This window comes from Terrapene carolina, unplaced genomic scaffold (genome assembly GCF_002925995.2).
Source record: "Terrapene carolina triunguis isolate 2854851 unplaced genomic scaffold, T_m_triunguis-2.0 Scaffold96, whole genome shotgun sequence".
Taxonomy (NCBI): domain Eukaryota; kingdom Metazoa; phylum Chordata; order Testudines; family Emydidae; genus Terrapene; species Terrapene triunguis.
The window spans coordinates 46,255,016-46,281,668 of NW_020664447.1; the positions used below are offsets into that span (position 1 = coordinate 46,255,016).

General features: G+C 39.9%; 1 protein-coding gene across 1 annotated transcript in view; it reads left to right on the forward strand.

Annotated features, from left to right (window-relative positions):
* The window catches only part of FMN1 (formin 1), a 338,092-nt gene that overhangs the window by 100,533 nt on the left and 210,906 nt on the right, over nucleotides 1-26,653 (forward strand). The window contains exons 4-5 of the mRNA XM_026651453.2: nucleotides 6,561-6,593; nucleotides 23,309-23,370. Of these exons, the coding sequence (XP_026507238.1) occupies nucleotides 6,561-6,593; nucleotides 23,309-23,370 (95 nt within the window). The remainder of the gene's footprint in view (nucleotides 1-6,560; nucleotides 6,594-23,308; nucleotides 23,371-26,653) is intronic.

Sequence of the window (26,653 nt, forward strand, 5' to 3'; positions counted from 1 at the left end):
TAGTGGAAGGGAAGCCAGTATCTAAAAGCAGTTCTACATAGCACAAATAGAATAATCACTTGAGGTTTTGGCTCCAGGAATCTGGTGCCAAAACAGACGAGACCATTTGACTTAATAATAAAACCCATGGGTTTAATGGAATTTACTCTCTTGTATCAGATTTTGTTCTGCGGACTTACACACCATATGTGTTCAACTTTTGTCAGAACCAGGCTGGGAACTTGTGTGATTTAAAAATGAGCCTAAATTAAAATCTTGGATCAGAACAACCTAAAACATTGTAGAATTTTGGATCTGGATTTATATCAGAGTTTTGGGCCTCATCTGGTTTCATCTCCATCCATATGGTAAAAACACATGCTCTTACCAGTATGGGATCCATTTTATTTTACATAAGAAGGTATTTCGTACATATGGTGTTAAATCCTCCAGCTGTCCCAGGCTCTTAGGAACCTCAGAATGTATAGAATGTGTACTTACTGTGTATGTGTGTAGTCTGGGATTAGATGCATTGTATATTGAAAAAATAATTTACGTGGACAAACAAGTATCTTCCTTTTATTTAAGCTTTTGCTGGGTGGAATGGGTGGGAAGAATTTGTAATGTTTAGAAGAAATTCCTTATTAACTTTGCTCCTCCTGTTTGTTGGTTGGGTGGCATTTATTTGCTGTATCGTACTATTGGAACCTTGCCACTGTAACAGGATAATTGCACACTGTATCATGTGATCCAGTCACATAATGATTTTTCCGCAAATATGGAGTAGGGAGGATATTTACTGACACATAAATCAGGCTGCAGCTGCCCAACAGCAATATTTCTATTGCTGCCTTCCTGGGAGGACAAAAGTGACAAGTGACGTTATTAATGTCTGTCATCAAGTAAATGAGCTGTAGCTTTAGCCTTACCTGTAACAGGAGAAGAAAGATCAATCAGATAGTTACTCAGGTGATTACCACGGAACAGTGCTTTATGCTGCTTTGCAGTCAGAGGGAATGGAAGCTGTGTTCTTCCTTTATGCAGAAGCGACACCAAGACGTCACATGTTTTCCTTTGTGAAGCCCAAACACTTGTAGGAATCCTTTTATTTTATTGAAATGTTTGGCCTCCATTATTTAGAACATTCATTATCTGTTTACCGAGATCACTCCATTTATAGTAAAAAGTTAATAATTATACTTACTGTAACAATTTAGCAATGATCAAATTTTGATTAGAGGGTGGTCCCAATAATTAGACTTTATTTAGACCACCGTGAATATCCAGATCTCAATATATGCCTGTTCAAACCCCCTGATCTGTACCCCCTGTCCTTCAAATTACCCTCTCACCTGATTTTCTTTGGGGGAGGGGTATCTCCCAAGTGACTTGCAAACTGCCTCCCTCCACCACCCACACTTTCATTATCCCAGAATCTTCAGAGGTCCTTGATGACCATTCTGTTTTGAAATTTTAGGGCGTAGGGTGACTTTGTAGGTCTCCCTTCCCCCCCCCCCCACTAATTTGAGAAAGATCTGGTAGTGGTGGAAGGGAGGGTAAGGCTGCCCATTCTCTGCTCTGAAACAAGGGTGAGCAAGAAATTGTGTTAAGCTGCTACTGGGTAGTGGGTAGCTGACTTGTGGGGCCTTGGATAGTTTGGGGACTAAAGAGCAATGAAAACTAAAGGGTAACAATGGAGGAGTTGGAAATCAACTATGTGGGGAAAGGGAGGGGAATCTTTGGGGAAGAGACGAAGATAGGTGAAAGACCACACAGGATGAAGAGGGAAATTAATTTGGGAAAATGGAGAAATGCAGGGAAAGATTGAAAAAAAACTAATAGAGTGAGCAGAAGTAAGAAATGGAAAAGAAAGAGAAGGCAAAACCAAATACGTGCAGCTCTAAGGTTAAGTACATTTTATGTTAATTCCCACTTGCATTTTATGGGTAGGACTCTTACACTGTGATAATTTTATGGGTGCTTATTTGTGTTTGGTGTATGTATGCACAAGTTTCTCTGCAATGTAGGAATTCCTTATTCCAGGGAACTATTACTCTAGACCTGATTTGACTATGACATTTGTACCAAGAGAGTTTCAAATATTCACTGTGATAGCAAAATACTATAAAAAAAAATTGACTTTCTTTATTTTGTCCCCAAAGTTCAAACTAGGGATGTTTTGCAAATAAATAAATAAATAAAAATTCTAATTACATGGAATTACTGCAGCCTGTTTAAGAAAATTTCTAATTTTATAAAACTTCTAATAATTTAAATGATGCAGTTAAAAGATTACAAAAATTGTATGCATCCTTTTTTCTGTTTCATTCAGCTTGCTTGTGAAAGTAGAGTAGTTTCACCTTTGTTATTGTTAATTTTAACTTGCTGGTTCTAATGTAGCAGCACAACAATTCAAGATTTGCATTGCAAGCACTATAGTAAAAATGTTTAAATACAAAACTCATTTAAGTGGAACTTTAAAAAATAATGGAACATTTCAACTGTTCACAGTTTTTACAAGTCTTAAATGTTGAGCTTAAATTGACTGGATGTTTAAAAATGTATATAAGGCTTTTTTTTTGTTAAAATGCCATATTTGCCTACATTCTCACCTTAATTCTAGGTATATTAAATTCCTTTTAATTATATTTTTAATTTAAATGCCAATACAAGCTAGAATATTTTTTTAATTGCTGAAAATAATATTCTCCAACAGTTACTGTAGCCTGAGTTTGCTGGGCAGAATGTTAGAGCGTTCCTTATTTAAACAGTGGGATTTTTGACTGAATAAGCATGCAGGATCATGCCTGTGGATTTAAGTTATACCCACATAGAGTTATGTAGCAATGTGGGAGGATGTACTGGTGGCACCTAGCGGCTGAAACAGAAAATTGCATGGGAAAGTAATGGAGGAGGAAATGTAGAGAGTTCTTCAGAATGTTGAGAATAGTGGGGCCGGTAATGAATATGGGCAAGCAAATGAAGAAAGCGCCCTGTTCAGAACTGCAATGAATCAGTATCATTAGGAGTGAGTGGAGAATCGGTACTGTAGGATGTGCTACTTCAGAGGAATGGTAGGTTGCTCATTAGTTTTTAAACTTTTTTCTGGTACATTTGTTCTCCAGCAGTTAAGTTTTTTATTTTAGCCTTATTTTTCAGATACTCCTCTATACTCCATTTAATAGTGAGATTTTTTTACAGTAATGAATGTACTGGCCAAGAAGCTTTACTCTACTTTAGAGTCCTTCATTATGAATTTTGCTACTTATGATTTTTAGCTTTCAGTTAATAGCAGAGAAGAACTCCTAATTTCTTCTTTGATGTTTGGAGAAGCAAACCCTTATGTTTGGAAGGTGGTCTGAAGATCTATCCGGGAAATTTCTTAACCTGATTGATATAAAAGATTAGTTAACTGGGAAGAAGTAGGCCTGGCATTACTTTAAATTACTTTTAGCTTTATTTCAGGGATATGCTGCAGTTGAGTGAGCTCAGCATTTTTCAGGTACACTGATTCAGGAAAATAGCCTGTGCTTCAGTGCTGTCCTGAATTGGGGTCTAAATCTCTGCTCTTTCTGCTGTCCTATTCCCAAAAGAAACCTCAAACAAAAACACCTAATTCAGTGTAGAGCCTAAAAAGAATAGCACCATCATCTTGAGCATGCACAATCCCTCTTTTCACCATTTTGTAGAATGCTGAGTTTTCAGTTATGTTGCAGACTTGTCTTTTAGGGCAGCGTGTGAAGCTCATCTATTTACTCAGGAATGGGTAAGGAGAAGAAAGGAGGAGTATAGAGGTGGAGAAAGTTGTTGGTTTGGTTTGATATGGTTCTTGTAATTTTTGTAAGTGCACTTAGAGCTTCTCAAAGGCCTGGTCTACACTAACCCCCCAAGTCGAACTAAGGTACGCAACTTCAGCTACGTGAATAACGTAGCTGAAGTCGACATACCTTAGTTCGAACTTACCGCGGTTCAGACGCGGTCCACACGCGGCAGGCAGGCTCCCCGTCGACTCCGCGGTACTCCTCTCGCCGAGCTGGAGTACCGCAGTCGACGGCGAGCACTTCCTGGTTCGACTTATCGCGTCCAGACCAGACGCGATAAGTCGAACCCAGAACTTCGATCCCCAGCTGCCGAACTAGCGGCTGGGTGTAGACCAGCCCAAAGTTAATTTTTATGTGTAAAATTAAATTTTTTTTGCCTTTGTCTGTGGTTGGTATTAGTGGCACCATATTATGCACATACTTTGTTTAAGGCAACATCCTGGAATATGCATTCTACGGTGACTAATACCTGTTTAATGCTTGTGCTTTTTACTCACACTAATGTGAGCTCTTTACTGTACAAGGAATTTTGCTATGTATCACATGCCAAAGGTAGAAGGGTGTGTATTGTATTTAGCAAAACAATTGTGTGCATTGTTCCTTATACAAATATTTTTTCCTGTTGGTATGATAATAAATGTCATGTGCTAAGCCATTGTATAATGTATGTGTAGTGTCCAAAGCAAATTAGTCATCTTTCACGTTACTGGGTATGTTACACATTAGAGAGAGATTCTTGCTGTAGTATGTACTGTCTGGAAAACTGAAGTCTGTGCTTATACTTCTGTTATCGCTTGTAATGTCACATATGCTTTAATTTTACCAGACACTAACACACCTAATACACTGCTTAGGGGGATTTTTTTCCTGCAAGTTATACATTAAATTTCCCCCCTGGCTTGTAGACAAGATATAGGAGCATAGCCACTTCATCAGTGAACACATCACTTTTATTTGTTTGCTTGTTTATAAAAACAAAATCTTCATCCCCATCTGTGGCTTCAGATCAAGTTATACCAGATAGAAATCTGTGAGGAAAAATGCTGAGCATAATAATTTCTGGGATGAGTTGTCCTGTTAAGCAAGTTTCAGAGTAGCAGCCGTGTTAGTCTGTATCCGCAAAAAGAACAGGAGTACTTGTGGCACCTTAGAGACTAACAAATTTATTAGAGCATAAGCTTTCGTGGGCTACAGCCCACTTCTTCGGATGCATATAGAACGTTAAGCAAGTTGACTGAGTTTCATGGTAAGTGGTTAATTTCATGACCTTGGCATTTGTCATGTCCAAGTGAAAACCTTGAAGGGGTGGGTGGGTAAGACAGATGTTTTAATCATTCCACAGCGTGCATGTATATGCGTATATAATATCTTGTGTTGTGACTTTTGTAGCAATGCTTGCAGGTTTGTTTTACAAGTGGGTGTTTCCATACATGAGCTGTTGTTAATCGAATCACATGTGGTGTTACGCTGAAAACAGAATTAGGGTACCCCAGAATAGCTCACCTGTTGACCCCTCCTGGGCTTACCTAGGGTTCCCTCAAAACCAGATTAATTTAAATATCCCCTAAAAGGTTTTCCCTTAAAACAGCCCACCTATCTGTTCTCTTATGGTATGGATCACTAGGGTAGCTAAGGAAATTCCTTCTGATAAATGATTGATTGACACAAGCAGTATTCTTTTCCAAAACAAGGCACCTTTTTATTTTTATAAACAATAATCCATAATACAGTAGTAATCTAAAAACACAAATCCCTTCAGCAATTTAAAGAGCACCCCAACCACAATAACCTACAGCTGAGATGATTCTAAGCGGTTGCATCCTTTACAGATGACTGGTCTGTCATAGGCTGCTGACACAGTCCTTAAATGATTTAAATCTTATACATTTCTTTCATTATCAACACACACACAAACATTTTTATTAGTTCACACATACACATTCTAAGACTATACTGTAATTATAACTGACAAGCTTACTCTGTCTGCTGACACAGGACTCCTGGTGCCACTGCCACTTGCTGCTGCAGCTGCTGCTTTCTTGCTTGCTTCTTCAAGTCTCCTCTCATCTGCTCTTCTCCGGTCCATTCTCCTCAGCTCCATCTGCATTGTCAGCACCTCAGCTCTGACTTTCTTGGCTGCTCACTGACACACTGCCTTTTATACAGTCACTTCAGAGCTTTCTAGACACTTTTTATAGTGTTTTTTCTTTTACTACACATTCCATCTTCATTCATTTTTTTTTCTTTTCCTACTACACATTTATTCACATGGTCACCACTGTTGTTTACCTCAGAGTGTTATGATCTGCTGGATCCCTGCTAATTTGGTTTTCCCACCAATTTTATATTCAGTGCTACATGACCTGCAGCTTCCATCTAATGGTGGAGTGACTCTTCCTTATTTAAATTGGAAGCCAGAATTACAAAATGGAGTCTGGGGACTTCAAAATGGAATTTCTCTGGTATCAGTGTAGACTGCAAGGGTTCTAAAAATGTACTTATGACTTAACTTTTAGCAGAGATGGTAATCTTTAATAGCAGTTAACAGAGATGAAGCAGTTCACAATCAAGACACAATTTTTCCTGATAATAGTGTAGATCGGTTTGCAGTAGTGAATAATGACAATGATGAGTAATGAAGCCTTTAGAACTACTGCTGTTTGACATGAGAATCACCAAGTACTATATCTGATATATGTAATGAATATGAAAATATAAATATATTGTTTGAGGCTAAAATGCTTATGCTTTTGTCTCTAGCTCACCTAAAACTTTACAAGGAGGGACCACCAGGTGGGTAGAGAGTGTATTTTGTTGTCTGTGTGTGTCTAGTCTTTGGTTTCTCTCGTTTCCTTAAAGGCAATGGGTACCTAATTTATGACCTTTTTTCACAATGGAAAGATTTATAAAGAACATGTATTCAGGGCCTATCAAAGTTTTAAGCTAACAATTAACCAGGCCCCTCGTAGTGCTGCAGCATAAATGGGAAAATTCTAACCTGGGGTTTATGGTGATCACTAAAGCAATTCATCTAGCATGTCCCAGTTACAAGTGTCCCATTAAAATAAGTAGCACTTGGATTAATCTCTCTCATTTGAATACCCATCTCAAAAGGTTCTGTGTCTGAGTGACAAATCTTGCAATACTAAAATGTTGGGGCTCCCAGGAACAGCATGACAACAGAGAATTGTCACATTTTGTGTATCCCGTGGAACACATTGCTCCTAATTCAGAACAAGAATTTATTTAGCTCTGAGAAGGAAATACTGGCAATACCTCACCCATTTCAAAGCTGTGTGAAGGCAGTTAGATACCAGTATATAAATTCCTAGCAGAGTTATTCATGAATCCGTGAAGAAGTGTCTGGAAGCAAAAGCAGATTTTAATTGTGCTGTAAGGAAATGAAAGGAACCACTTAACCTATTAATACATAATTATTTCTACTACACTTATCATTTGAGCAATGCTTCTGTCAATTAATTTTAGAGAAGCCTCTTGTACATTGAGGAAATTGCAGTACAAATCCAAGTGACAATGGTAGTCTAGTGACTCATGCATCAAATATGAGCACCTCTGATATTTTGTAATGTTCTACAGTACTGAGTGATATAGAAATGGCAAGAAATAAAAATATTTTAAACAAAGGCAAAATTATCTGTGGCAGAGAATAAATTCTGTCTGAAAATTTGGCATTAGAAGAATTACTGAAGGTTTCTGATTATAATTGCAGAAAACTATTGCTCTATAGCTTAATTTGTGTTGATTAAGATTGACTTTCTCCTATCAACATTTTTTTAAACTTTGCTGCAGGAATTCTTAAAAACAAAACCCCTTTTGCCTCTAACATCTAACTTCAAAATGTTTAGTCCAGAATATAAATATGGCCCTTTGTCTCTTTAAAACTAACCAACCTAAAAATCTTTATTTTAAAAATTGCTTTCTGTGCTTACATTGCAATTTTATTCATAATTTATTTAAAAGAACCACCCACACTCTCTTTTTTGAAGTCATTGCAGTTGTGAGATGGAGATATTAAGTGAAACTTTGTGTCAGAGATCCATTTAATACCTCCATATTGTGGTTGTCATGCAATCTGTCATGTTTAAATGCATGCAACATTGCATCTGGGATGCTCTGAAGTGCAATGACCCTTGACATACTGTTGATGCATTTCTAATCCTTCTTGGAGCCCTGTAATATGGATTGAACTCAAGCTGCTTGAAACCTGTTTTGTGTTGTCGTATTCTCATTTCCTGGAATTTGTAAAAGTATATTTGTAAAATACTATCAGAAACCACTAAAAAAATTAAAGCACTAGCTGTTATGTATTTAAATACTAATAAGGGACCTGCTCTGTGTAAGCTTGAACACTTGTCTCTTTCACCAACAGAACTTGATCCAATAAAAGACATTACCTCACCCACCTCGTCTCTCTAATATTCTGGGCATGGGCAGCACATATAAGAGGTTGGGGGAGGTTAAGCATCCTCCCAAAAGACTGCCCATGTGGGGTGGGGGGGGCAAATACCGCAGATGAAGTGTGGGTCACCTCCCTTTGAAGGTGTGCCGCCTTTGGATCACCAGAAGAGAAGCTCCCTGGAAGTGAAGGGGCCCCTGGTACCCAGACCATGGCCCTGCCCGTGCTCTGCCCCAAGGCCCCACCCCCGTTCGGCCTCTTCCCCTGAGGTCTGACCCACCCGTTGCTCGCTCCTCTCTGCCATGGAGAGGAGTGGGTGGCGGGTAGGGGCAGGCCTCAGGGGAAGAGGCAGAGAGGAGCGGGCGGCAGGTGGGGGCGGACCTCAGGTGGAAGAGCCAGAGAGGAGCGGGCGGCAGGTGGGGGCGGGCCTCAGGGGAAAGAGGCGGAGAGGAGTGGGCGGCAGGTGGGGCGGGCCTCAGGGGGAAGAGGCGGAGAGGAGCGGGCAGGGGGCCTCAGGGGAAGAGGGGGAGAGGAGCGGGCAGGGGGCCTCAGGGGAAGAGGCAGAGAGGAGTGGGCAAGGGTGCTGTGGGGGCAGGAAGAGGCAGAGATAGGAGTGGGCAAGGGGATTGCGGAGGTAGGAAGAAGCAGAGTGAGGGCGGGGCCTCAAGGGAAGATGAAGAGTGGGGGCGGAGTCATAGTCCAGGTGCCGGTGGCCCCCCCACTCCTAGGGAATGTCCAGTGCTCGCGTGTAAGCTTCCCCAAACAGAAGACTCATGCACCGCCTGGGATCCTGGCATCAACATAGCTACAACAATCCTGCATATACTAATAGTCTAACAATTTAAAAAAACCCAGAACTACCATCAAATCAGTACGATAGCAGAGTCTGAACACCCTGCAACCCCTTCAGACCTTGCTTCTTTTAATTTGCTTGCAAGTGTTGCTCTCCTCTTCTTTAATCTAGCCTGGTTCTGATCCTCTAATTTTAAAAATAATATAGTAGTAGAAGAAGAAAAACTGCAATGTCTAAAAATATGAGCAATTTATTAAAAATCTGCATCTTTCCCTTATCTCCCTTTGTCATCCTTGTCACGCTGTCTGGAGTGGCTCATGACCTTGAGTGCCAGGTGCACTCAGGGCAGAGTGGCAAGGAACAGGACATAAACCCAAAACTGGCTGTATGTTATATAATTAATTTAATCAACCAAGTAACAAGTGTAAACTCCTAATGCACTATAATAGCCTTACCATGGAGTCACAGACAGTCCTCTTGGTCACTCCGGTCTATCTTGCCACCCATGCATGCCTGCCTTTTGTTAGATGGTCCCTTACAGCAAAAATCACAACAATATTCAAGTTACTCCAAGTCCCAAAGGTCAACTGTACCTTAGATCTCTTACCAAAGACAACACTTGTAACCAATCCTGTAATAAACTAACTCAAGATTTATTAGCTAGGAAAAAGAAATGAGAGTTATTTACAAGGTGAAAGCAGGTAAACATACATACACAAATGAGTTACAGTCTTATGTTTGAAAAAGTAATAGACACTGCTGTAATATGCAAGTGCTATATGTCCATTCGGTCTAACCTAAGCTAAGCAGCTTGGGGATCCCCTGCTTATGCCTAGAAATTTTGTCCTCTCCAAGCTCCAAGCAGCATAGTGATAACAATTTTTCTTGACAGGGATGTGACATTATTGACATAAACTGTGACCATATAATCTGGTTTGTATATTGACCTGGGTCTGGGGCTTGGTCCTTTCCGATTGGGAGAACCTTTTGTCTTTTACTGGGATATTGGTTTTCATAACCATTCGTCCCCATAATGAGTGGCACTGGTGGTGTTACTGGGAAATTGGAGTGCCTAAGGGAATTGCTTGTATGACTTGTGGTTAGCCAGTGGGGTAAAACCAAAGTCCTCTCTGTCTGGCTGGTTTGGTGTGCCTTAATGGTAAAGGAACCCCAGCCTTGGGCTATAACTGCCCTGCTCTAAGCAATTTGTCCTGAACTGATACTCTCAGAAGTGTCCCACCCAAGGCAGCATCCTTACAAGGGATTTTTATCCCCTTCCCCCAGAGCTCAGGCTGATGGGATGAGGGTTTGTGCATGCCTCTAGTTCATAGGAGGGGCGGGGAGCAATCAACAAAGTCTTGTCCATTGATGTTCCACAGTGGCTTGTCTGATGTCTTTAGGCCTTCCTTGTTGGGGAGGAGATGACACCTCTTGTGATAAACTAGTATTTCACCCTGGGTAATGCTTCTCCCCTGATTCTGGCATTTTGCAGTTTTAGCAAACACTTAAGTATTACCTTAAACATGGCATCCAGAGATTATAAGTAAGACTAATACATGCAGCATCCTACAAGAATTTCATAAAGTTTGAACACTAAACACATTATCATAACTCTAATATCTATTTTAACAATACTAGCACACAGGAGAGCCAGGTTGCTTTCCAGCTATGCATTTTTCAGTCTTTAGTGAGGCCTGGGGGTCTTGGCATGGGCTATCACCTAGTCTGCCAGCATCACAATCCCTTTGCTGGTAAGCCCCTGGGGAAATGGGCCTCTCTTTTTATTTGTCTTTGAAGTGCCATGTATACCTAATATACTGTACAAATAATTCATAATTATACACAGATGTTGCAGTATCACAGCTCAAGATGAGCAAAGTGATGAAGACCTAGGATTTCTGAACTTCTTGTCTCTTGGTGGACTGGTAGGCTCTGATCCTCAATTGTGTAAAGTGGAGCTCTGTTTGCAGACATGAGCCTTACTGACTTTGAAGTTAATATATAAAGCCCTACAAAATGTTCTGGCAATTTATCTGTTAGAATTTGTTGAATGTAGCTTTTTGTTGTCAATGCGATATGATACTCTAAGTACAATTTGCCATTACTTTCAATATTTATATTTTTGCACAAACTGATGAGTTTCTCAAATTCATTTTAATTTAGTAAAACAAAAGTAACTGTTTAAGTTGGCTTTCTGTCTCAGTGAAGGCAGATAATCCACATTTTCAGCCCTAGCATGTTTTTGCTTTCCCTTTCTTTCTGGGAGAGGAGAGGGGAAGGGGATGGGAGCTTCCCAGGATTCTTTGGAGTCTTGCTGATTATTACTTGGTTTCTTTGATTTCCTCTGCAGTCTTCATCCTCAGAGTACTCATTCTGTGGGAGCTATTTGAACTCCTGAAGAGGCCTGAATGTGCCTTCCTTAAGAGCCTGTTGATCCCTCTCCTTGTTTGGGGATGACACTCTATATCTCCATTTCTTTCAGCCAAGTGAGAGCATTTGAAAGTCATTCTGTCAGGGTGAGACAAGGTTGTGACTGAGAGGACTCTGATTAAAGCCCAGTCTGGAGAAGACGGAGGTGATGGCAGGCTGGGCGGAGCAAACAAATGATATAGACAAGGATATAACAGCCCCTCCGAAGGGATTTGTTCATCATTGGTCATCTGAGCTCACCATCTGAGGGTCTTGTTGCTCCCACTTTCTTTTGGAAGATTGAATAGCAGTAGTAACCCAAATGGCTTTCTCCCATCTCATCTGGTTCGGAGGTTGTGACCCTTTTGCTTGGATGCAGATCTTGCTACCATAATTCATGCATCTGTCAGCTCAAGTTTTAGTGGATGGGGCTACACCTTAGATCCATTTTGAAACTAAATCTATTGCAGAATGAGGATGCTTGCAGGGTATTCCACTGTGAGCACATAATACCAGGGTTCTTACTACCTGTTGTTTTTTCAGGTAGAGTTTAAGGAGTGATTTTGAAGACTTTTATGGCTTGAGGCCTCCCAGTCTGAGAGACCACCTTGGATATTTGGAGCAGGAACTCAACGTTGTACCTAATTTCTCACTTTTAATTGAAAAATCCTAGCCTGTACTAGGCCTGCCCTGGACAGTGTTATTTACATATGTCTTTTTGGCTAATTCATTAATTATTGTCAGATCCAATGCAAGTATGTCCATGGGATTCTGGAAAGCTGTACACGATACCTGCTGTTTGTGTGTATTGTTATTTTCTGCATAAAAAGACATGCTTGTTAATTTTCCATCTAAACCAATTTACACTTATTCACTTAAATCTTTATACAGACTAGATAATTCCAATCTTAAAACAATCCCCCTCTGACAGCAATATTTGTTTGTTGGAAATATTCTGCACATCCTGAATCTGTCAAAGAGCTAGAAGTAAATGTTGTATGAAAATTACATATTCTCACAGATTCTCAGAAAGTTCTAGAAAATTTCAGACTATAGTATTGTTAATATAGCTGGTCAAAATATTCAGCTAGAAAACTGTTCTGTTTGACATTGCCAATTCTTTGAAGTCTAAAATATCAATTTCAACAAATTACTGGAGGAAACCAGGGAGGAAACCTATGGAGTCCCGCCACACAGGTTTCAAACTCTGCCTAATTTCCTGCCAGCTCACCTGCCTGGCTCCTGGGCAGCCCACCTGCTGGGCTCTTGGAGAACCTGGGCTTCCAAGCTTATGACTCCTCAGCTGCTTTGTAGCTTGCCTGGTGGACTGCCCTTGAGCCAGGGCTTCCAAGGACCCCTTGTTCGATGGGGAGCTGGGTGTCTGGTTCTGCACCTGGCCATCTCCCTGAGCTACTCTCCTGGAGGGCTGGCAGTCAACCATTCTGTGAAAAATTGCAAGAAAAGTCTGTCCTTAGCTCAAATCAGCTATTGTCTTATGAGAACTTTACAAATATCTGAAAAGCAATTCAGAGATGATCCAAGAATTTTCTTTTTCTTTGCATTTTCCTTCTCTCTGTCATTTAATGACATCTGAATTTTAGGCAGTGGAGGATGGGGAAAATAAGTGAAGCTATTTTGTTAAGCTTCATACACAACCCAAGATCTTATGATGCCAAAGTGCGATAATATTCACAGTAGATTGTGCAGATCTCCATAATATGGTCATCCCTCATCTTCCCTGTGCACTTTGATCAGCAGTGAAATTATTTAGATTATTGACAGGTAAATGTTCATAGGGCTTCAGAGTTAACACCTCACTGAGGTGAAGAGTGCTATTTCACTCCTAGAACTCTTGTTTCAGGCTGCCTGCTTATCACTGTAGACACCACTCCTTTGATTTGATATCCAGTTTACATTTTGAACGTTTTCTTCTTCATGACCATAAAGACTAGAGACTATATTATTATTTGTTTTGTTTTTAAAAATGTGTAGATCCTGAACCAGAGGATAGTAGCCGCAAAAGTACTGGTCTGCAAACCCCACCCTCTCCACCCCATGATTCAGCCCAAGCTGACACACCCATTTTTAGAACATTGGGGTTTGGATTTCCTAGTTTAGAATTACCCTATCCAGAGGTCCCAGTATGGCCCATAAAATTCTCAGCTGTATGGCCTAGAGGCCACCCTTTCCTGGATCTTCAGGGTGTTTGTTGTTGGTGAATTCAAACAAACAATTTCTATTCATTTCTAAAGGGGACCAAAAATACAAGTAGATAATATTATTGTAGACATTTATTTGTTGATAACTAATATTCTAAATGCATATGGAAATTGGGTGCAATCCCATGTTGTTATAATTAACTTTTTAGCCACAAGATTAGTTCTTAAGAGCTAAAATTTATAGCAAAATACAGTTAATTGATAATATCCCTATTGTTTTTAGATTAATAGTGTTTGTCCTTTGTCCCAGCCCCATTTTAGAGCCCACAGGAATAAGATTCAACATTGATATGTGGTAACAACATATCTAAACTGAATCGGTATGCCAATGTGTTTTTCTATGTAACTTTCTCTAGCATAGGTGACTCAGCACATTCAACTTTTACACAAAGAAAGGCATACATCAGAAAAGTACACTAAATCCATTTATCCTCTTTCCATATGCTTTTTTGACTGATTGCTATGCAGATGGAATGATAAGTAATAAAACACCCCAACTGTATTTTGTATTACTTGTTATGAGTAGCGGCGGCTCCAGGCACCAGCGCTCCAAGCGCGTGCCTGGGGTGGCAAGCGTGCGAGGGTGGCAGTCAGGCAGCGTTTGGCGGCTTGCCTGCGGGAGGTCTGCCGGTCCCGCGGATTCGGCGGCAATTCGGTGGCAGGTATGCCGAAGCCGCGGGACCAGTGGACCTCCCGCAGGCATGCCGCCGAATCCGTGGGACCGGGGACCACCCGCAGGCGCGCCGCCCGAAGGCAGCCTGCCTGCCATGCTTGGGGAGGCAAAAAAGCTAGAGCCACCCCTGGTTATGAGTGAGGAAAGTACATTGACACTGCAGTTATGGATTGGACCTGCATCTTTTTTAAAGTCATTCTACACATTGCTGTTGAGGGTGCTATTCATAACATGAGCATTTCTTCTCTCAACCCATTTTCATCATAGATAGTGCTTTCTCTTCTTCAAACACTAGATGTCTATGACATGTATACCTGATGTTTTCTTTATTTGTTTACAAGTGTGTAAGCCTTCTGTTGACCATAGTTCTTTTGCTAATCAACCACCCATTTCTGATTGCCCATTTCTGGTTTTTTTAATTACACTTCTAACAGTAACTCTCAAGATTGTTTTTCATTTTTTTATGTCAGAGCACAGAGCCAGCTTTCTCTATGTAATTCATGCTCTTTACATTATTAAAAAAAATTATATTTCTTTTTTGCCACCTATTTCTTTTAGATGTCAATGCCATGTTTTGACTGGCTCAACTTGAATGTTTTCCTGTTTTGTAAAGTGTGTGTGTGTGTGTGTGTGTGTAATATATAGTTCCTTGCTTTTGGATTCATTTGTCTGCTTCCTGATTTTTTTGTCTTTTTTTTATCATTATCCCTACATGTTCAGTATTGCAACCTCCAAGCATTCAAAAATCATGAGACAAGCCCCAAAATCCTGAAATTGACTTAAAATCATGAGATTTTTTAAAATACCACATTTGCGATTCTTTTTATTTTCCTTCTGGATTTTCAGCCCTTTGAGTTCATGTTTATAAGCTTTTTCTTTGCATTCTCATGGATTAGAAACACTTTTTTAAAAAAAGTGAAAATTGAGATTTTCCTGTAATCATGACTCCAGCATGTGGGGCTTTAAAAAAATACTGAATATCACGAAACTCACAAAAAAATGATGAGAGTTGTGAACATATGTAAGAATAATACATCAGGATTTCCATTAATATCTGGCTCAGTTAATCACTGGCTCAGTTAATCACTGAAATCATGGCTCAAGAGACATTGACATTATATGAAATTCCATGTACCTGGAACACTTAAGTCACTTTGATTCCACTTTTAAAGATTCATGACTATGCTTCCTCTTTGAAACTCCTCCTCTGTAGTACTTTGAGTACTTCAATACATCAGAATAGGGCACTGCCCCAGGCCTTCTATGCAATTTGATTGGATTCAGTCATCCCTTAAGAAATTCAGGGATTTTCCCAATTTAGCAGGTCATGAAGAAATATGGAACAATCCAGCAAACTTTGGGAGTCTCAAAATATCAGTTTGTCTAGACAGTGATGCCACTGGGAAGAAACTGATTACAAGATCTTCTGATCATGACCTGAACAAAAATTTTGATCAAAATTGTTGTACATCGTATAAAACTTCTAATTTAAAAATCAATTGAAACATCTAACAAATATTAAAGCTAGTATAAAAAAGTAACTGAATTCCAAGGCTTAACTAAAAACACATATGTTCAAACACCCAGTCATGTATTGCTTCTAATCTCAGGGCAGGCAAGCTGGCAAATACCGTAGTACTTAATTTCTCCTTTATTTTCTGCAGGCCCAATAGAAACAAGAATAGCTGTTAAAAATACTTTTACAGTGAAAAGGAGATTTTTCTTTGCAGTGGCAGAGATAATGGGGGTCAAGCCCCTTAAAAAAGGCACCACACATACACCTAAGCATATTATGCAAGTGACCAAAGGAGGTGTACAACACAAATTTTTACATGGGACTGGAAAGTGAGTCTGATGCTCATTCATCTGGCAGAAGCAGGGGCCCGACTCCCTGCTCTGGGTGATGTAACATAGTGCATGAGGTCATGTGGTGCTGTGACCCTGTGCACCATCTCACAATGCTACTCACTCAAATTTGGTCTCTGTCATGATGGAGGGGCAGCTGGGTCAAATCTGAGTGATGCTACGACCCTATGCACCAGGTTGTAATGCTGGGAATGGGGACCAGGCCCAGCCCAGTAGGACAGGAGCTGTCACTGTAGGGTGAGTGTAGATGGACTCACTCTCCAGCCCACCACAAATGACCCATCACTCCCCTGCTTTAAAACTTACTTCTGCCATTGTTTCTTTCTCTATCTTAATACATACTTCGGGTTTAAATCCTCACAAGACCCCACAACTTGAGTAGTGGTCAGATGTTGTTCTTCAAAATTATATTCTTAATGATCTTCTTGTATTCCCTCATACTGGTCTAATTTCTTCTTAAAACCATGGTTGTCTTTTATGCTCATGACATGTACGTTTGACTGGAGTCCCTTGATGACTTAGGTCTTTACACTTCAGGTATTAGAGTGAAGACAAGTTGAATTTGTTTTTATATGTCTTAATTTAATGTACTTTATTCTTTCTCTTTTATTACCCAACAAAAGTGGTTTCATACTTTTTGTTTAATGTCATGAATGCTTTTTTTAAAAAAAATAGTAACTGAAATATAGCATACTATTCCTCGTGCAGGAGGCTGGGAAGAGGAGGGAGCAGGGGGTTGGAGGGCAGGGCACGGGGCTGGAGGGCTGAGTAGGGGAGGAGAAATGGGAGCAGGAGGTGGATTAGACAGCTAAGGAGGGGAGGAAAGGGACTAGCAGGAGGCTAGAGGGCTGAGGGGGGAGAAAGGAACTAGGAAGCAGGAGGGAATGGTGTCAAAAAAGCCAAAATGCAGTTGGTGGGTTGCCTTAGTAAAAAGTTTGGGAACCACTGGACTAGCTGACCTCTCAAGGTCCCTTCTGGCCCTACATTTCTATGATTCTGGGAAAATGCAATTTATTATATATAGAAGAGAATTGTAATTACAGCTGGTTGAAACTTGGAATTTCTGGTTCATGAGAAATTTTGACATTTCAAAATTTGGTTTTGGTCCAAATTGGAATGAAAACAAATATTTTTGAAATTTCCTGTGAATTGGAATGTCTGAAAAAAATTGGTTTTGGAATACTTGAGGCATTTGGAATTCCAAAATTTTGTAGTCAGCCCTGCACTTTTAGATATTTATGTAAGTAATATAGATGATATACAAGTATTGATTAAGGCTGAAACACAAGTAGAAGAACCAGAAGGCCTGAGGCCTGCAAAAGAAGTTAGCTTAGCCAAACTAATCAAGCCTTAAATTGTAGGTTCACATGAGTAAGTAACTGGTAGGTGATCTTTATTCACAAGATATGGTGCTGCAGTAAGCAGTTGTGTTTAAGAACTGGTGGAGTTGAAGTAAGAAACCACAAAACATGGATTGTTGATATTTTAAGAGATTCCTGAGAAATACGTATTACAGAAAATTGCAGGTGTTTGACCACAGAAAAGTTATAGCAACCATTGATGTAAATGGTTAATTAACCTATAGAACCTGGAGACCTCAACATAAGTGGGGTGTGGAAGTTGAGATAAGGAAAAGGGGATGGACTGATCAAGAATATATATGAGATACAATGACATGCACTACAAAACATTATAAAACCTGTTACCTGGCCTATGTGCCATGGGATACACTGGAACATGCCAGACTGATGTACACTTGTTGATTGTCTTACCTACTTCAGGATTCCCTGCAAGAAAAAAGTAAGGAATGCAAGTGCTGGACATTCAGTATTATCCTCCTCTCCTTTGCTATATTGTAGTGCTAATAAGTGTGAATATAATGTTACTGGAATATGCTTCATGAAAAAGGTCTCTTGTAAGGTATCATTACAAAGCTTATAATGTACTGAGTGTGTTCATCCTCTTTGTATGAATGTATAATTCTTGTATCTGAAACTAGAAATATGAAATATAACTCTGAGGTGCTATTGTAATTATGCAAAGTGTGGGTCATTAATGGTAGTTTGGAATCTTGATGGCTCCCATTAACCAGGACAATTGACTGTAGATGGCTCTGTTTACTTGCAAGCCTTCCTGTGAGTCAGGCGGGGAAGAATGAAGGCTTGGAGTCTCACAGGACATGTGACCATGTCACTTGGTACTGGAATCCACCTTAAAACTGGTGCTTTTCCATTTAGAAGGAGGGATGGGGACCCAGAGAGACAAAAGATTCCCAGTTTGTGCCAAAGCTATAAAAGGGGATGGAACAGAACACAGGGGGCTGCAGTCATGAGAAATCCCCTAGCCACCACCTGACCTGGAACAAGGACTGTACCAGGGGAAAGGATTGGGCCCAGACTAAAATGGAGTCTAGTTTGAAAGAAGCTTATTGGAACATCTCTGAGGGTGAGATTTCATCTGTATTCAGTTTCCTACTGTATTAGGCTTAGATTTGCATGTTTTATTTTATTTTGCTTGGTAACTTTCTTTGTTCTGTCTGTTATTACTTGGAACCACTTAAATCCTACTTTTTGTATTTAATAAAATAACCTTTTGCTTATTACTCAACCCAGAGTTAGTGACTAATACCTGGGGAAGCAAACAGCTGTGCATACCTCTATCAGTGTTATAGAGGGCGGACAATTTATGAGTTTACCTGTATAAGCTTTATACAGACTAAAACGGATTTATTTGGGGTTTGGACCCCATTGGGAACATCGGTATCTGGGTGCTAGAGACAGGAGCACTTTCTAAGCCGTTTTCTGTTGAGTCTGCAGCTTTTGGGGATGTGGGTCAGACCTGGGTCTGTATTTGCAGCAGACTAGCATGTCTGGCTCAACAAGACAGGGTACTGAAGTCCCTAGCTGGCAGGGAAAACGGGCTCAGAGGTAGTTTCAGCCCATCAGGTGACAGTCCCAAGGGGGTCTCTGTGACCCAATCCGTCACACATACTCTTTTCTATTGTCTTCCCTTATAACATATAAATCCCAAATTGCCAGCTCTTGTCCTCTTTGCATCCGCAGATGCTGAAAGTGCCTGTCACCTGACTTTTTTTCTTGCTATCACTATCCTACACTGCTTTGGTGTTGCAGCCTCCTAGTACATATGTAAAACTCCTTGCATTCACATACAACTTGTATCAACAGTGCACTGGTGTTTACACCACTATTGTGGTTGCACTTTTTTCTGAGCAACATCTAAGAACTGTTGTATTTTGCACTGTATCCCTCTGAGCCAGTATGGACAGAAAATTTAAGCTTTGCAGCTCTATGGGTGCCATGGCCATTGGAACCCTACAAGTCTCCTCCCTTCTCGCCTTCCTTAGTGATAATTTTGACAACTCAGACCACTGGTTCTGTGTGCCGGACTCTTTCATCAAGGGGCTAAAATTGCTCACAATAAATAGTCCCAAATTAGACTAAATAGCTAAGGAGAAGAATGAATCACTTGTTTGCTGTCTGTGTCATACAGCACAGTACATATTATTATATTCAGTCCTGGGTCTTATCTGTTGGGTTTCGTTTTCACTGTACCATCAGATATTAATATCTATATGGTACAGATACACTGTACCATATAGATATTAATGTTTGCTTAAGGAGGAGGTAAAACACACTTTGCTGGGTGTCAACTCCTATTAAATAGATTATTTTTACAATATTTAAATTAACCGATGGAGAGTATTTTATTTTATATCTATTCTTATTACAGAATTAAGCATCTACTTTAAAGAGCACTCTCCATTATTACCCATCAGGAATATTTGTATTTTAGATACTTCCTTTTTAGTTTGGCTGGAATAAACATTACACTGGTCAGTAAGTTGGTATGCTACAGTATATCTGTTTATATCATGCTAGAAAGTATATTAGATATACATTACACTATATCGATGTGCAACACACTGTATATAAGCAATTCAAAGACTTGGACACTTGCTTCTACCCAGAGGTGATATGTTTAAGCAGAAGATTGGGTACACTATTTCTTGTAGAGTTTAAGGGCAGAAGGGGCCACTAGATCATCTGCTATTGCCCCAAGCTTTAAGATTTTTTTGGAATAAGATAACTTCAAAAAATAAAAAAAAAATCTTATAACTAAGAATTGTAGCATTCCAAGCCACTGAAATTATTCTGGAGTTTGCCAATCCAAAGAGTTGATGTGAAAGGCAAGAAATTAACAAGACTGCTACTCCCAAATTGGTAAATAATACTCTGCCTCTTAAATAAAATACATGGTTTAAAAAACAAACGAAACCATTTTTTCAGACCGGTCTTTTTTTCTTGACTACTTTGGCATGTTCAAGATCCTTGAGATACTGGAACCTTAGGATATTAATCTATACACTACCCCTACAGAAATGTTAATTTACTTCTGCGTCAGAAAGTGTTTGGAGAATTCCTCTTTGGTAGCTGTAGAGGAGTTAGCCAATCTGGAAACAGGCAGCAACTAAGGAGCTGAGGAATTGTATATCATGTACAAACTGGTTAGGATTCCTATTTGGTTTTGTATTCCTTATTTTTGGTGTGGTTTACATTGTTTACTGCATGAGTTATGTACTTAGACATTAAATCTGATGAATTTCATGTTTATGGTGGGTTTAAGGGAAGAGAGATATTGAGGAGATGACATTATAGGTTGCTTTTGCCTGTCCTTGTTATTTTCTCTTGTTTTACCAACCAAATAAATGTAAAAATACCAGTCATTTCTCCCTTTTATATCAGTCCAGATGCTATGATATATCTCCTTCTAGCTGGCAAAAATAGTTAAAACAATTTAAATAAGATCTATGCATAAGATGCTTCTTGGCTCACAGACTTCAACTGTTTCTGTCTCCAGCTGGTAGAAGACCAAGTATCCTTTCCCTCTCCCTAAAGAAACAATTAAAAGAAAGGCACACACAGTCAGATTCCTCTGCCCCAAAGAAAGAGAGAATGTTTTTTGTTTTGCTTTGTTGCTCTAGTTCTCTGTACTAGGCACCATATAAAACCCTAAGATAGTGAAACTTGTCAGTTAAATTTTGGCCTTAGTTTTTTTGTTGGCCAGCACAAAATGTTGAATTTTGTTGAATGACTTCTGTAGTTTGATCACAACTATTCCCAAGAGAAAGATACAGTACATATTCTATAGCCATCTGCTAGTTTAAGTCACTCTTTCCAGGGCAAATGAAGTACCTCAAAGGAAAATGCTTCTCTTAAACATGTTCAGTCTGGTCTTGGCTCATCACTCATTACAGTTAGAGTCTCTGAGTCTACTCTACTGAGTCAATAGGAATTGTACCAGGGAGCAGGAGCAAAGCCATGTTCCATTGGCTGAATATGTTTAACTGGAGACAGAGAGGAGGAGAGGAGCTTTAGTTGCCAAATGTGCAGCTGCTTCCTTAGTGCCATATGAGGGACTGACTACCTTTGGACCCTCGGTCTCACTTGCAACAAGCTTTCTTTAAAGAATGTGAGCAAGCGCCAACTGTGATTTATGAATGCAAGCACTGACAGTTACTCCACTTACTAAACACAGTCTTATTAAAAGAAAGAGCTCTACCAAGCATGTAATCAATGTAGCTAATATTATCCTAGAATGCTTTCAAGTCAGTAGAGAGAAGACTGTTTTAGGTCTTTAATTATGTTTTCAAAGCTAAAATGCAAGTATATTTTCATGACTAAGCAGTTACGTCTTGACAACCCCATCTTCCCCTGAAATTCAAGCTTAATTTTATGCAGACCCATATGGTTTTCTTTCCATTTCATTACTCTGAACTGTGAATTGTATTAGAGTCCTATTTATTGGAATCATGATGAGTTTAAGGATATACTCATTTATTTTTACCTATAGTACCATACTCAAATAGTAATCAAATACATATTATTGTATGAAATCTTTTCACGTGTGGTCTGTGATTTGCAGTTTACAATTTTTTAAAATATATAATAAAATCTTAGTCTTACAAAGTATTAAAAACAGTGCTAGGGATTCAGATCACAACCAAAGCCAGGAATAGTACTTTATTTCTTTGTAAGAAAACAATTATTTGTAAATAGATCTATGAACTATATGTTCTATTCATTCATATTTGATTCATATTTTTTCATAGATTCATATATTTAAGGTTATAAGGGTGCATTAGATTATCTAGTCTGACTTCCTGTATAATACAGGCAATAGAATTTCACCAAAGTACTCCTGCATTGAGCCCAGTAACATGGTTGACTGAAGCATATCTTCTACACAGGCATTCTGTCTTCTAAAAAGGCATTAAAGACATTAAGAGATGGAAAATCTTTCTCTTCCCTGGATAGGCTGTTCCAATGTTAATTACCCTCACTGTTAAATTTTTTTTGCCTGATTTTTAATTTGAAATTGTCTGGCTTTAACTTCCAGCCATTTGTTCTTGTTATGCTGCCTTTCTCTGATATATGAAAAAGCACTTTGGTGCCTAGTATTTCTTCTCCATCAAGGTACTTATACATCGTAAGCAAGTCACCTCTCAATCTTCTTTTTGATAAGCTTTAAGGCTTCTAAGTCTCTTGCTGTAAGACATTTTTCCAGGCCTCAAATCACTTGGTTTTTTTCTGCACCCTGTTCAAATAGTCTATGTGTAGATGTTATCGGCTTTAAAATTGAATACAATTCAGTGAAAGATTTGAATACTAAATGTAGATATTCCTTCAAAACTTTTTGTGTGTGATAGAAGCATGCTATCAACTCCACTTTTTACCTCAAAAACCAAATCCCAAGTTTCTTCAGTTACCTCAGTTTACCTCAATTTGAAATACATTCCCACTCCACCCATACACTTTTTACTCCTCTCCCCATGTGAGAGCTATTTGTATTATCCTCTGTCACTATTAACACCATTGTCAGTATGGCCACATATATCACGTGATCCTGGAATATGCACGCTAATCAATGTGATTTACATTTTCTTTGTCACCTTTGTAGCAGGGCTACTCTTCAGAAGCTTCAACCTATGTTTTTTGGCATGGAAGCACAGTATGAAATGGCACTGTGTCTAGAGTGTCATGTTGTTTTCATAGACAGAGGCTTTTTTGACTTTTATGTCATTAATCTGCATCACTTCTTTATTTTTTACAGAGTACCATGCTGCAATTTTGCAATTAAAGAGGGAAAACAAGGAAGAAGTTGAAAACTTAAAGGTACATCTTTTTAATGATGCTGATTTGTTATAGAAGTGATTTTTCGTTCTTTAAATCTTGTGCAAGTTGCAGATTTAAGTAATCCAGTATATGATTTATGTTCTGATATTAAACATATTTTTGTTTTTCTCTCTAAAAGTTAGCTTTCAGCTGACGGGCAGCTCAATTAAAGATAGTTTACTTAAAATCCATATGTGCAGTCACAAATCACTTTTAAAGGGATTTAGAATTTTTTCAAATGTCCCTTTTGTAAGCTTGCTGATTGTATCACTCCTGCAGGGCACAGGGCAAATTCATCCCTCTGACTCATCAGCACTGTAATTTGTAAACTCGTTTAGCATATTAAAGCTCCATGACTTAACTCATTGCTTTTTCATTTAAATAGCAGCATAGATTTCTTATAAAGTGCAGTTATTCTCCAAAAAGTGCCCGTAGGAATTGCATTTGTGGGGCTGTGTGTCTGTGATTTCATATTTTACTACCTTTATGAGTAAAAGAATGTTTGTTTTCCTAAATGCCACCTCTGAAAACCCAGTCTGGTTTCTGACTGTTAGAGCTAGAAAGATCACAGTTCAACATAAATAGAAAAAATTCTTCTATCTGAATTTAATTAACTATCCCGTGGATGGTATATGAACTCATCAGAATTGAGCCCACTCTTCCAAAACAATGTTGGCTCTGCAGTGCTAACTGAAGTAAAAAGTAGCAAAAGCATATTTTTGTCACAAAAGCAAGCAGGTGTGGTTGAATATATAGCACAGGAGCCGATTTCTTGAACAAGAAGATGGTGCCAATTTTAAACACTTTGAATTATCTTCTGGTCAAACTATGTAGCACTTTTCTAGCACTGCACAGTGAATTAGCTGTAATACCTGCACCATGGTACCACAGTATGTTTGTGCTGTGTTTTCAGTGTGTAAGTCACTGAGATACAAACATATGCAGCATTTCCATTGTCAACATTAAGGCAAATGGAATTGAAAATAGCAGGTAGAAAAAGTCTGAGCCTGGTGACATGAAAGGCAACACGTTCTCAGAAGCTTTACTAATAGATTCCACTTGTTGGGTCTCCTCAAGTCCTGAATGTTGTATTTTTCCCTCCCTTACCCACCCCCCCACATTGACTTTTCTTGTGCTGGCATAATTTTTTCAGTTTTCGTCATTTTTCTTGAGTCTATAGTGTGAAATCTTGCCCCACTGAAAAGTCAATGAGAGATTTGCCATTGACTCCAATGGGACCAGGATTTCATTCATATTGTTTGTTTTTTTAATTTTCTTCAAAATTCCTTGAAATGTATGAGTTGTGGTTTTTAATGCTGGAGACTTAGCATTTATTGATTTCTGTTTTTTAAAAGCATATACTCAATGGCTGTAGATTCATCAATCAGATTATCATGTCATATAAAAACTTATAACATAGCAATATAAAAACAGGTCCAATTAGCCCAATTTCATAACAAAATCTGGCCATCCAGCTGAAGTCCTGTTCTTCTACTGTAGTTCCCACTACGCTAAAATTTTGCTGAGAAAAACAGATGGGTTTTAAAGCATGCTGAGAAGATCAATAAATTTGGGCTTTTTTGGGAACAAAATGGAATCAATGTTTGACAAATCAAATGGCTTGATGACACACCCACGTTTAACAAAATCTACATGGAATCATCTGATTGTCTAAAGAACATCAAAAAGGCTTTTTAAAAAGTGTTTCTTGGTGTTTTAGTGCCCAGATACCTCTGGCAAGATGCCTCATGCTTGATTATACAGAAAAGGAGAGTAAACAGAATGAGATGAATGAAGAGAGGGACAAATAGTTTCTCTAGTCTCTCACTTCCTGGGCTGTTAAAGAGATGGGTATGTTGCCCTTCTACTGCTTATTTTACCCCACCAGTAAGTGGTATCTCTTGCTGTGGTGAGATGTGAAGATTTCTGCACATCACTCAACACTAGTTCTTCCAGATGATTGAGGAGTAGCATTGACAGGCTCTGAGGACAAATCTATGCAGACCTACTTGACTTAGATATGGAGATGTGGTGTAGAAAGTGGTGTTTAAAGCTCCAAGGAATTTTATCCCCCAAATTACTAAAACTTTGTAGTCTAGAGAAACAAAAAATGGTAGGCCAGATCGTAATTGTGTGTTTTAATGCCAACTCATAGAATTATAGGACTGGAAGGGACCTCGAGAGGTCTTGCATTCATGGCAGGGCTCTAGACCATCCCTGACAAGTGTTTGTCTAACCTGCTCTTAAAAGTCTCCAGTGATGGAGATTCCCCAACCTCCCTAGGCAATCACAACACAGGGATGTGATTCCCAATATTTTAGTCACATTGCGTTCTTGGCATCCTTTAGGTGACACTATGCTTAAAGATAAGGAAAAGCCTCACAATTATTAACCATGACTATAGGAAAAGAAAGAAGACTGTCACAGTTACCAGGCTAACAGCACCACTCACAGGGCTGGCCTTAGGGGTGGGCCACCTGGGCGTTTGCCCAGGGTGCCAAGGTCAGGGGGGCACCGTGTGGCAGCGCAGAGGTGCATGTTGCCAGTGTGGTGTCAGAAACTGCTCCTGGTTGGCTGGGGAGTGTCGCAAACTTGTAGAGGTGATGTGTTGGGGGGGGGGGGAAGGGTGGTGCCCAGATTTTTCCCTGCTTCCTCCTGGCAGAGGAATTGGGGTGGGGGAAGCAGTGATGCAGAGATACTGCTCCCTCCCCCTTTATTCTGCACCTCCCTAGGGGGGACTAAGGGCAGGTGAGGAGCAACGCCAGGCCCCCTGCATCCAGGTCACTTTCCGCACCTGTGCAGTGCTGTGAGGCAAGCATCAGGAGCTGCTGCTCTCCTGCCCTCCCCTTATGCAGCCCAGGTGGGGAAAGTGACTTGGAAGCAGGGAGCCCTGACGTTGCACCTCGCTCCCACCCCCACACTCTCCAAGGGGGCCAGAGGAGCAGTATTCGGGGGAGGTGGGAAGTGAGTAACAATGGAGCCACTCCATGCATCCAGATTATTTTCCCCATGTGGACGCACGAGGGGGTGCAGGGGTTAGGAGTGAAGGGGGCAAACTGCAGGTGTTGGGGACACAGGAGGGGGCAGCCATTAGGAGTGCAGGAGGTGGAGAGCACAGGGATTAGGGGTGCAGAAGGGGGGGCAGGGATTGGGGCAAAGGTGGGTGAGGAGCTTCAGGAGCCCACAGGGACCAGGGACAATGGGGGGCACCTATGGGGACCAGGGGCAATGTGGGGAGTGCCGTGCCCACGGGGGCCAAGAGTGCCAAAATACAAGTTTGCCC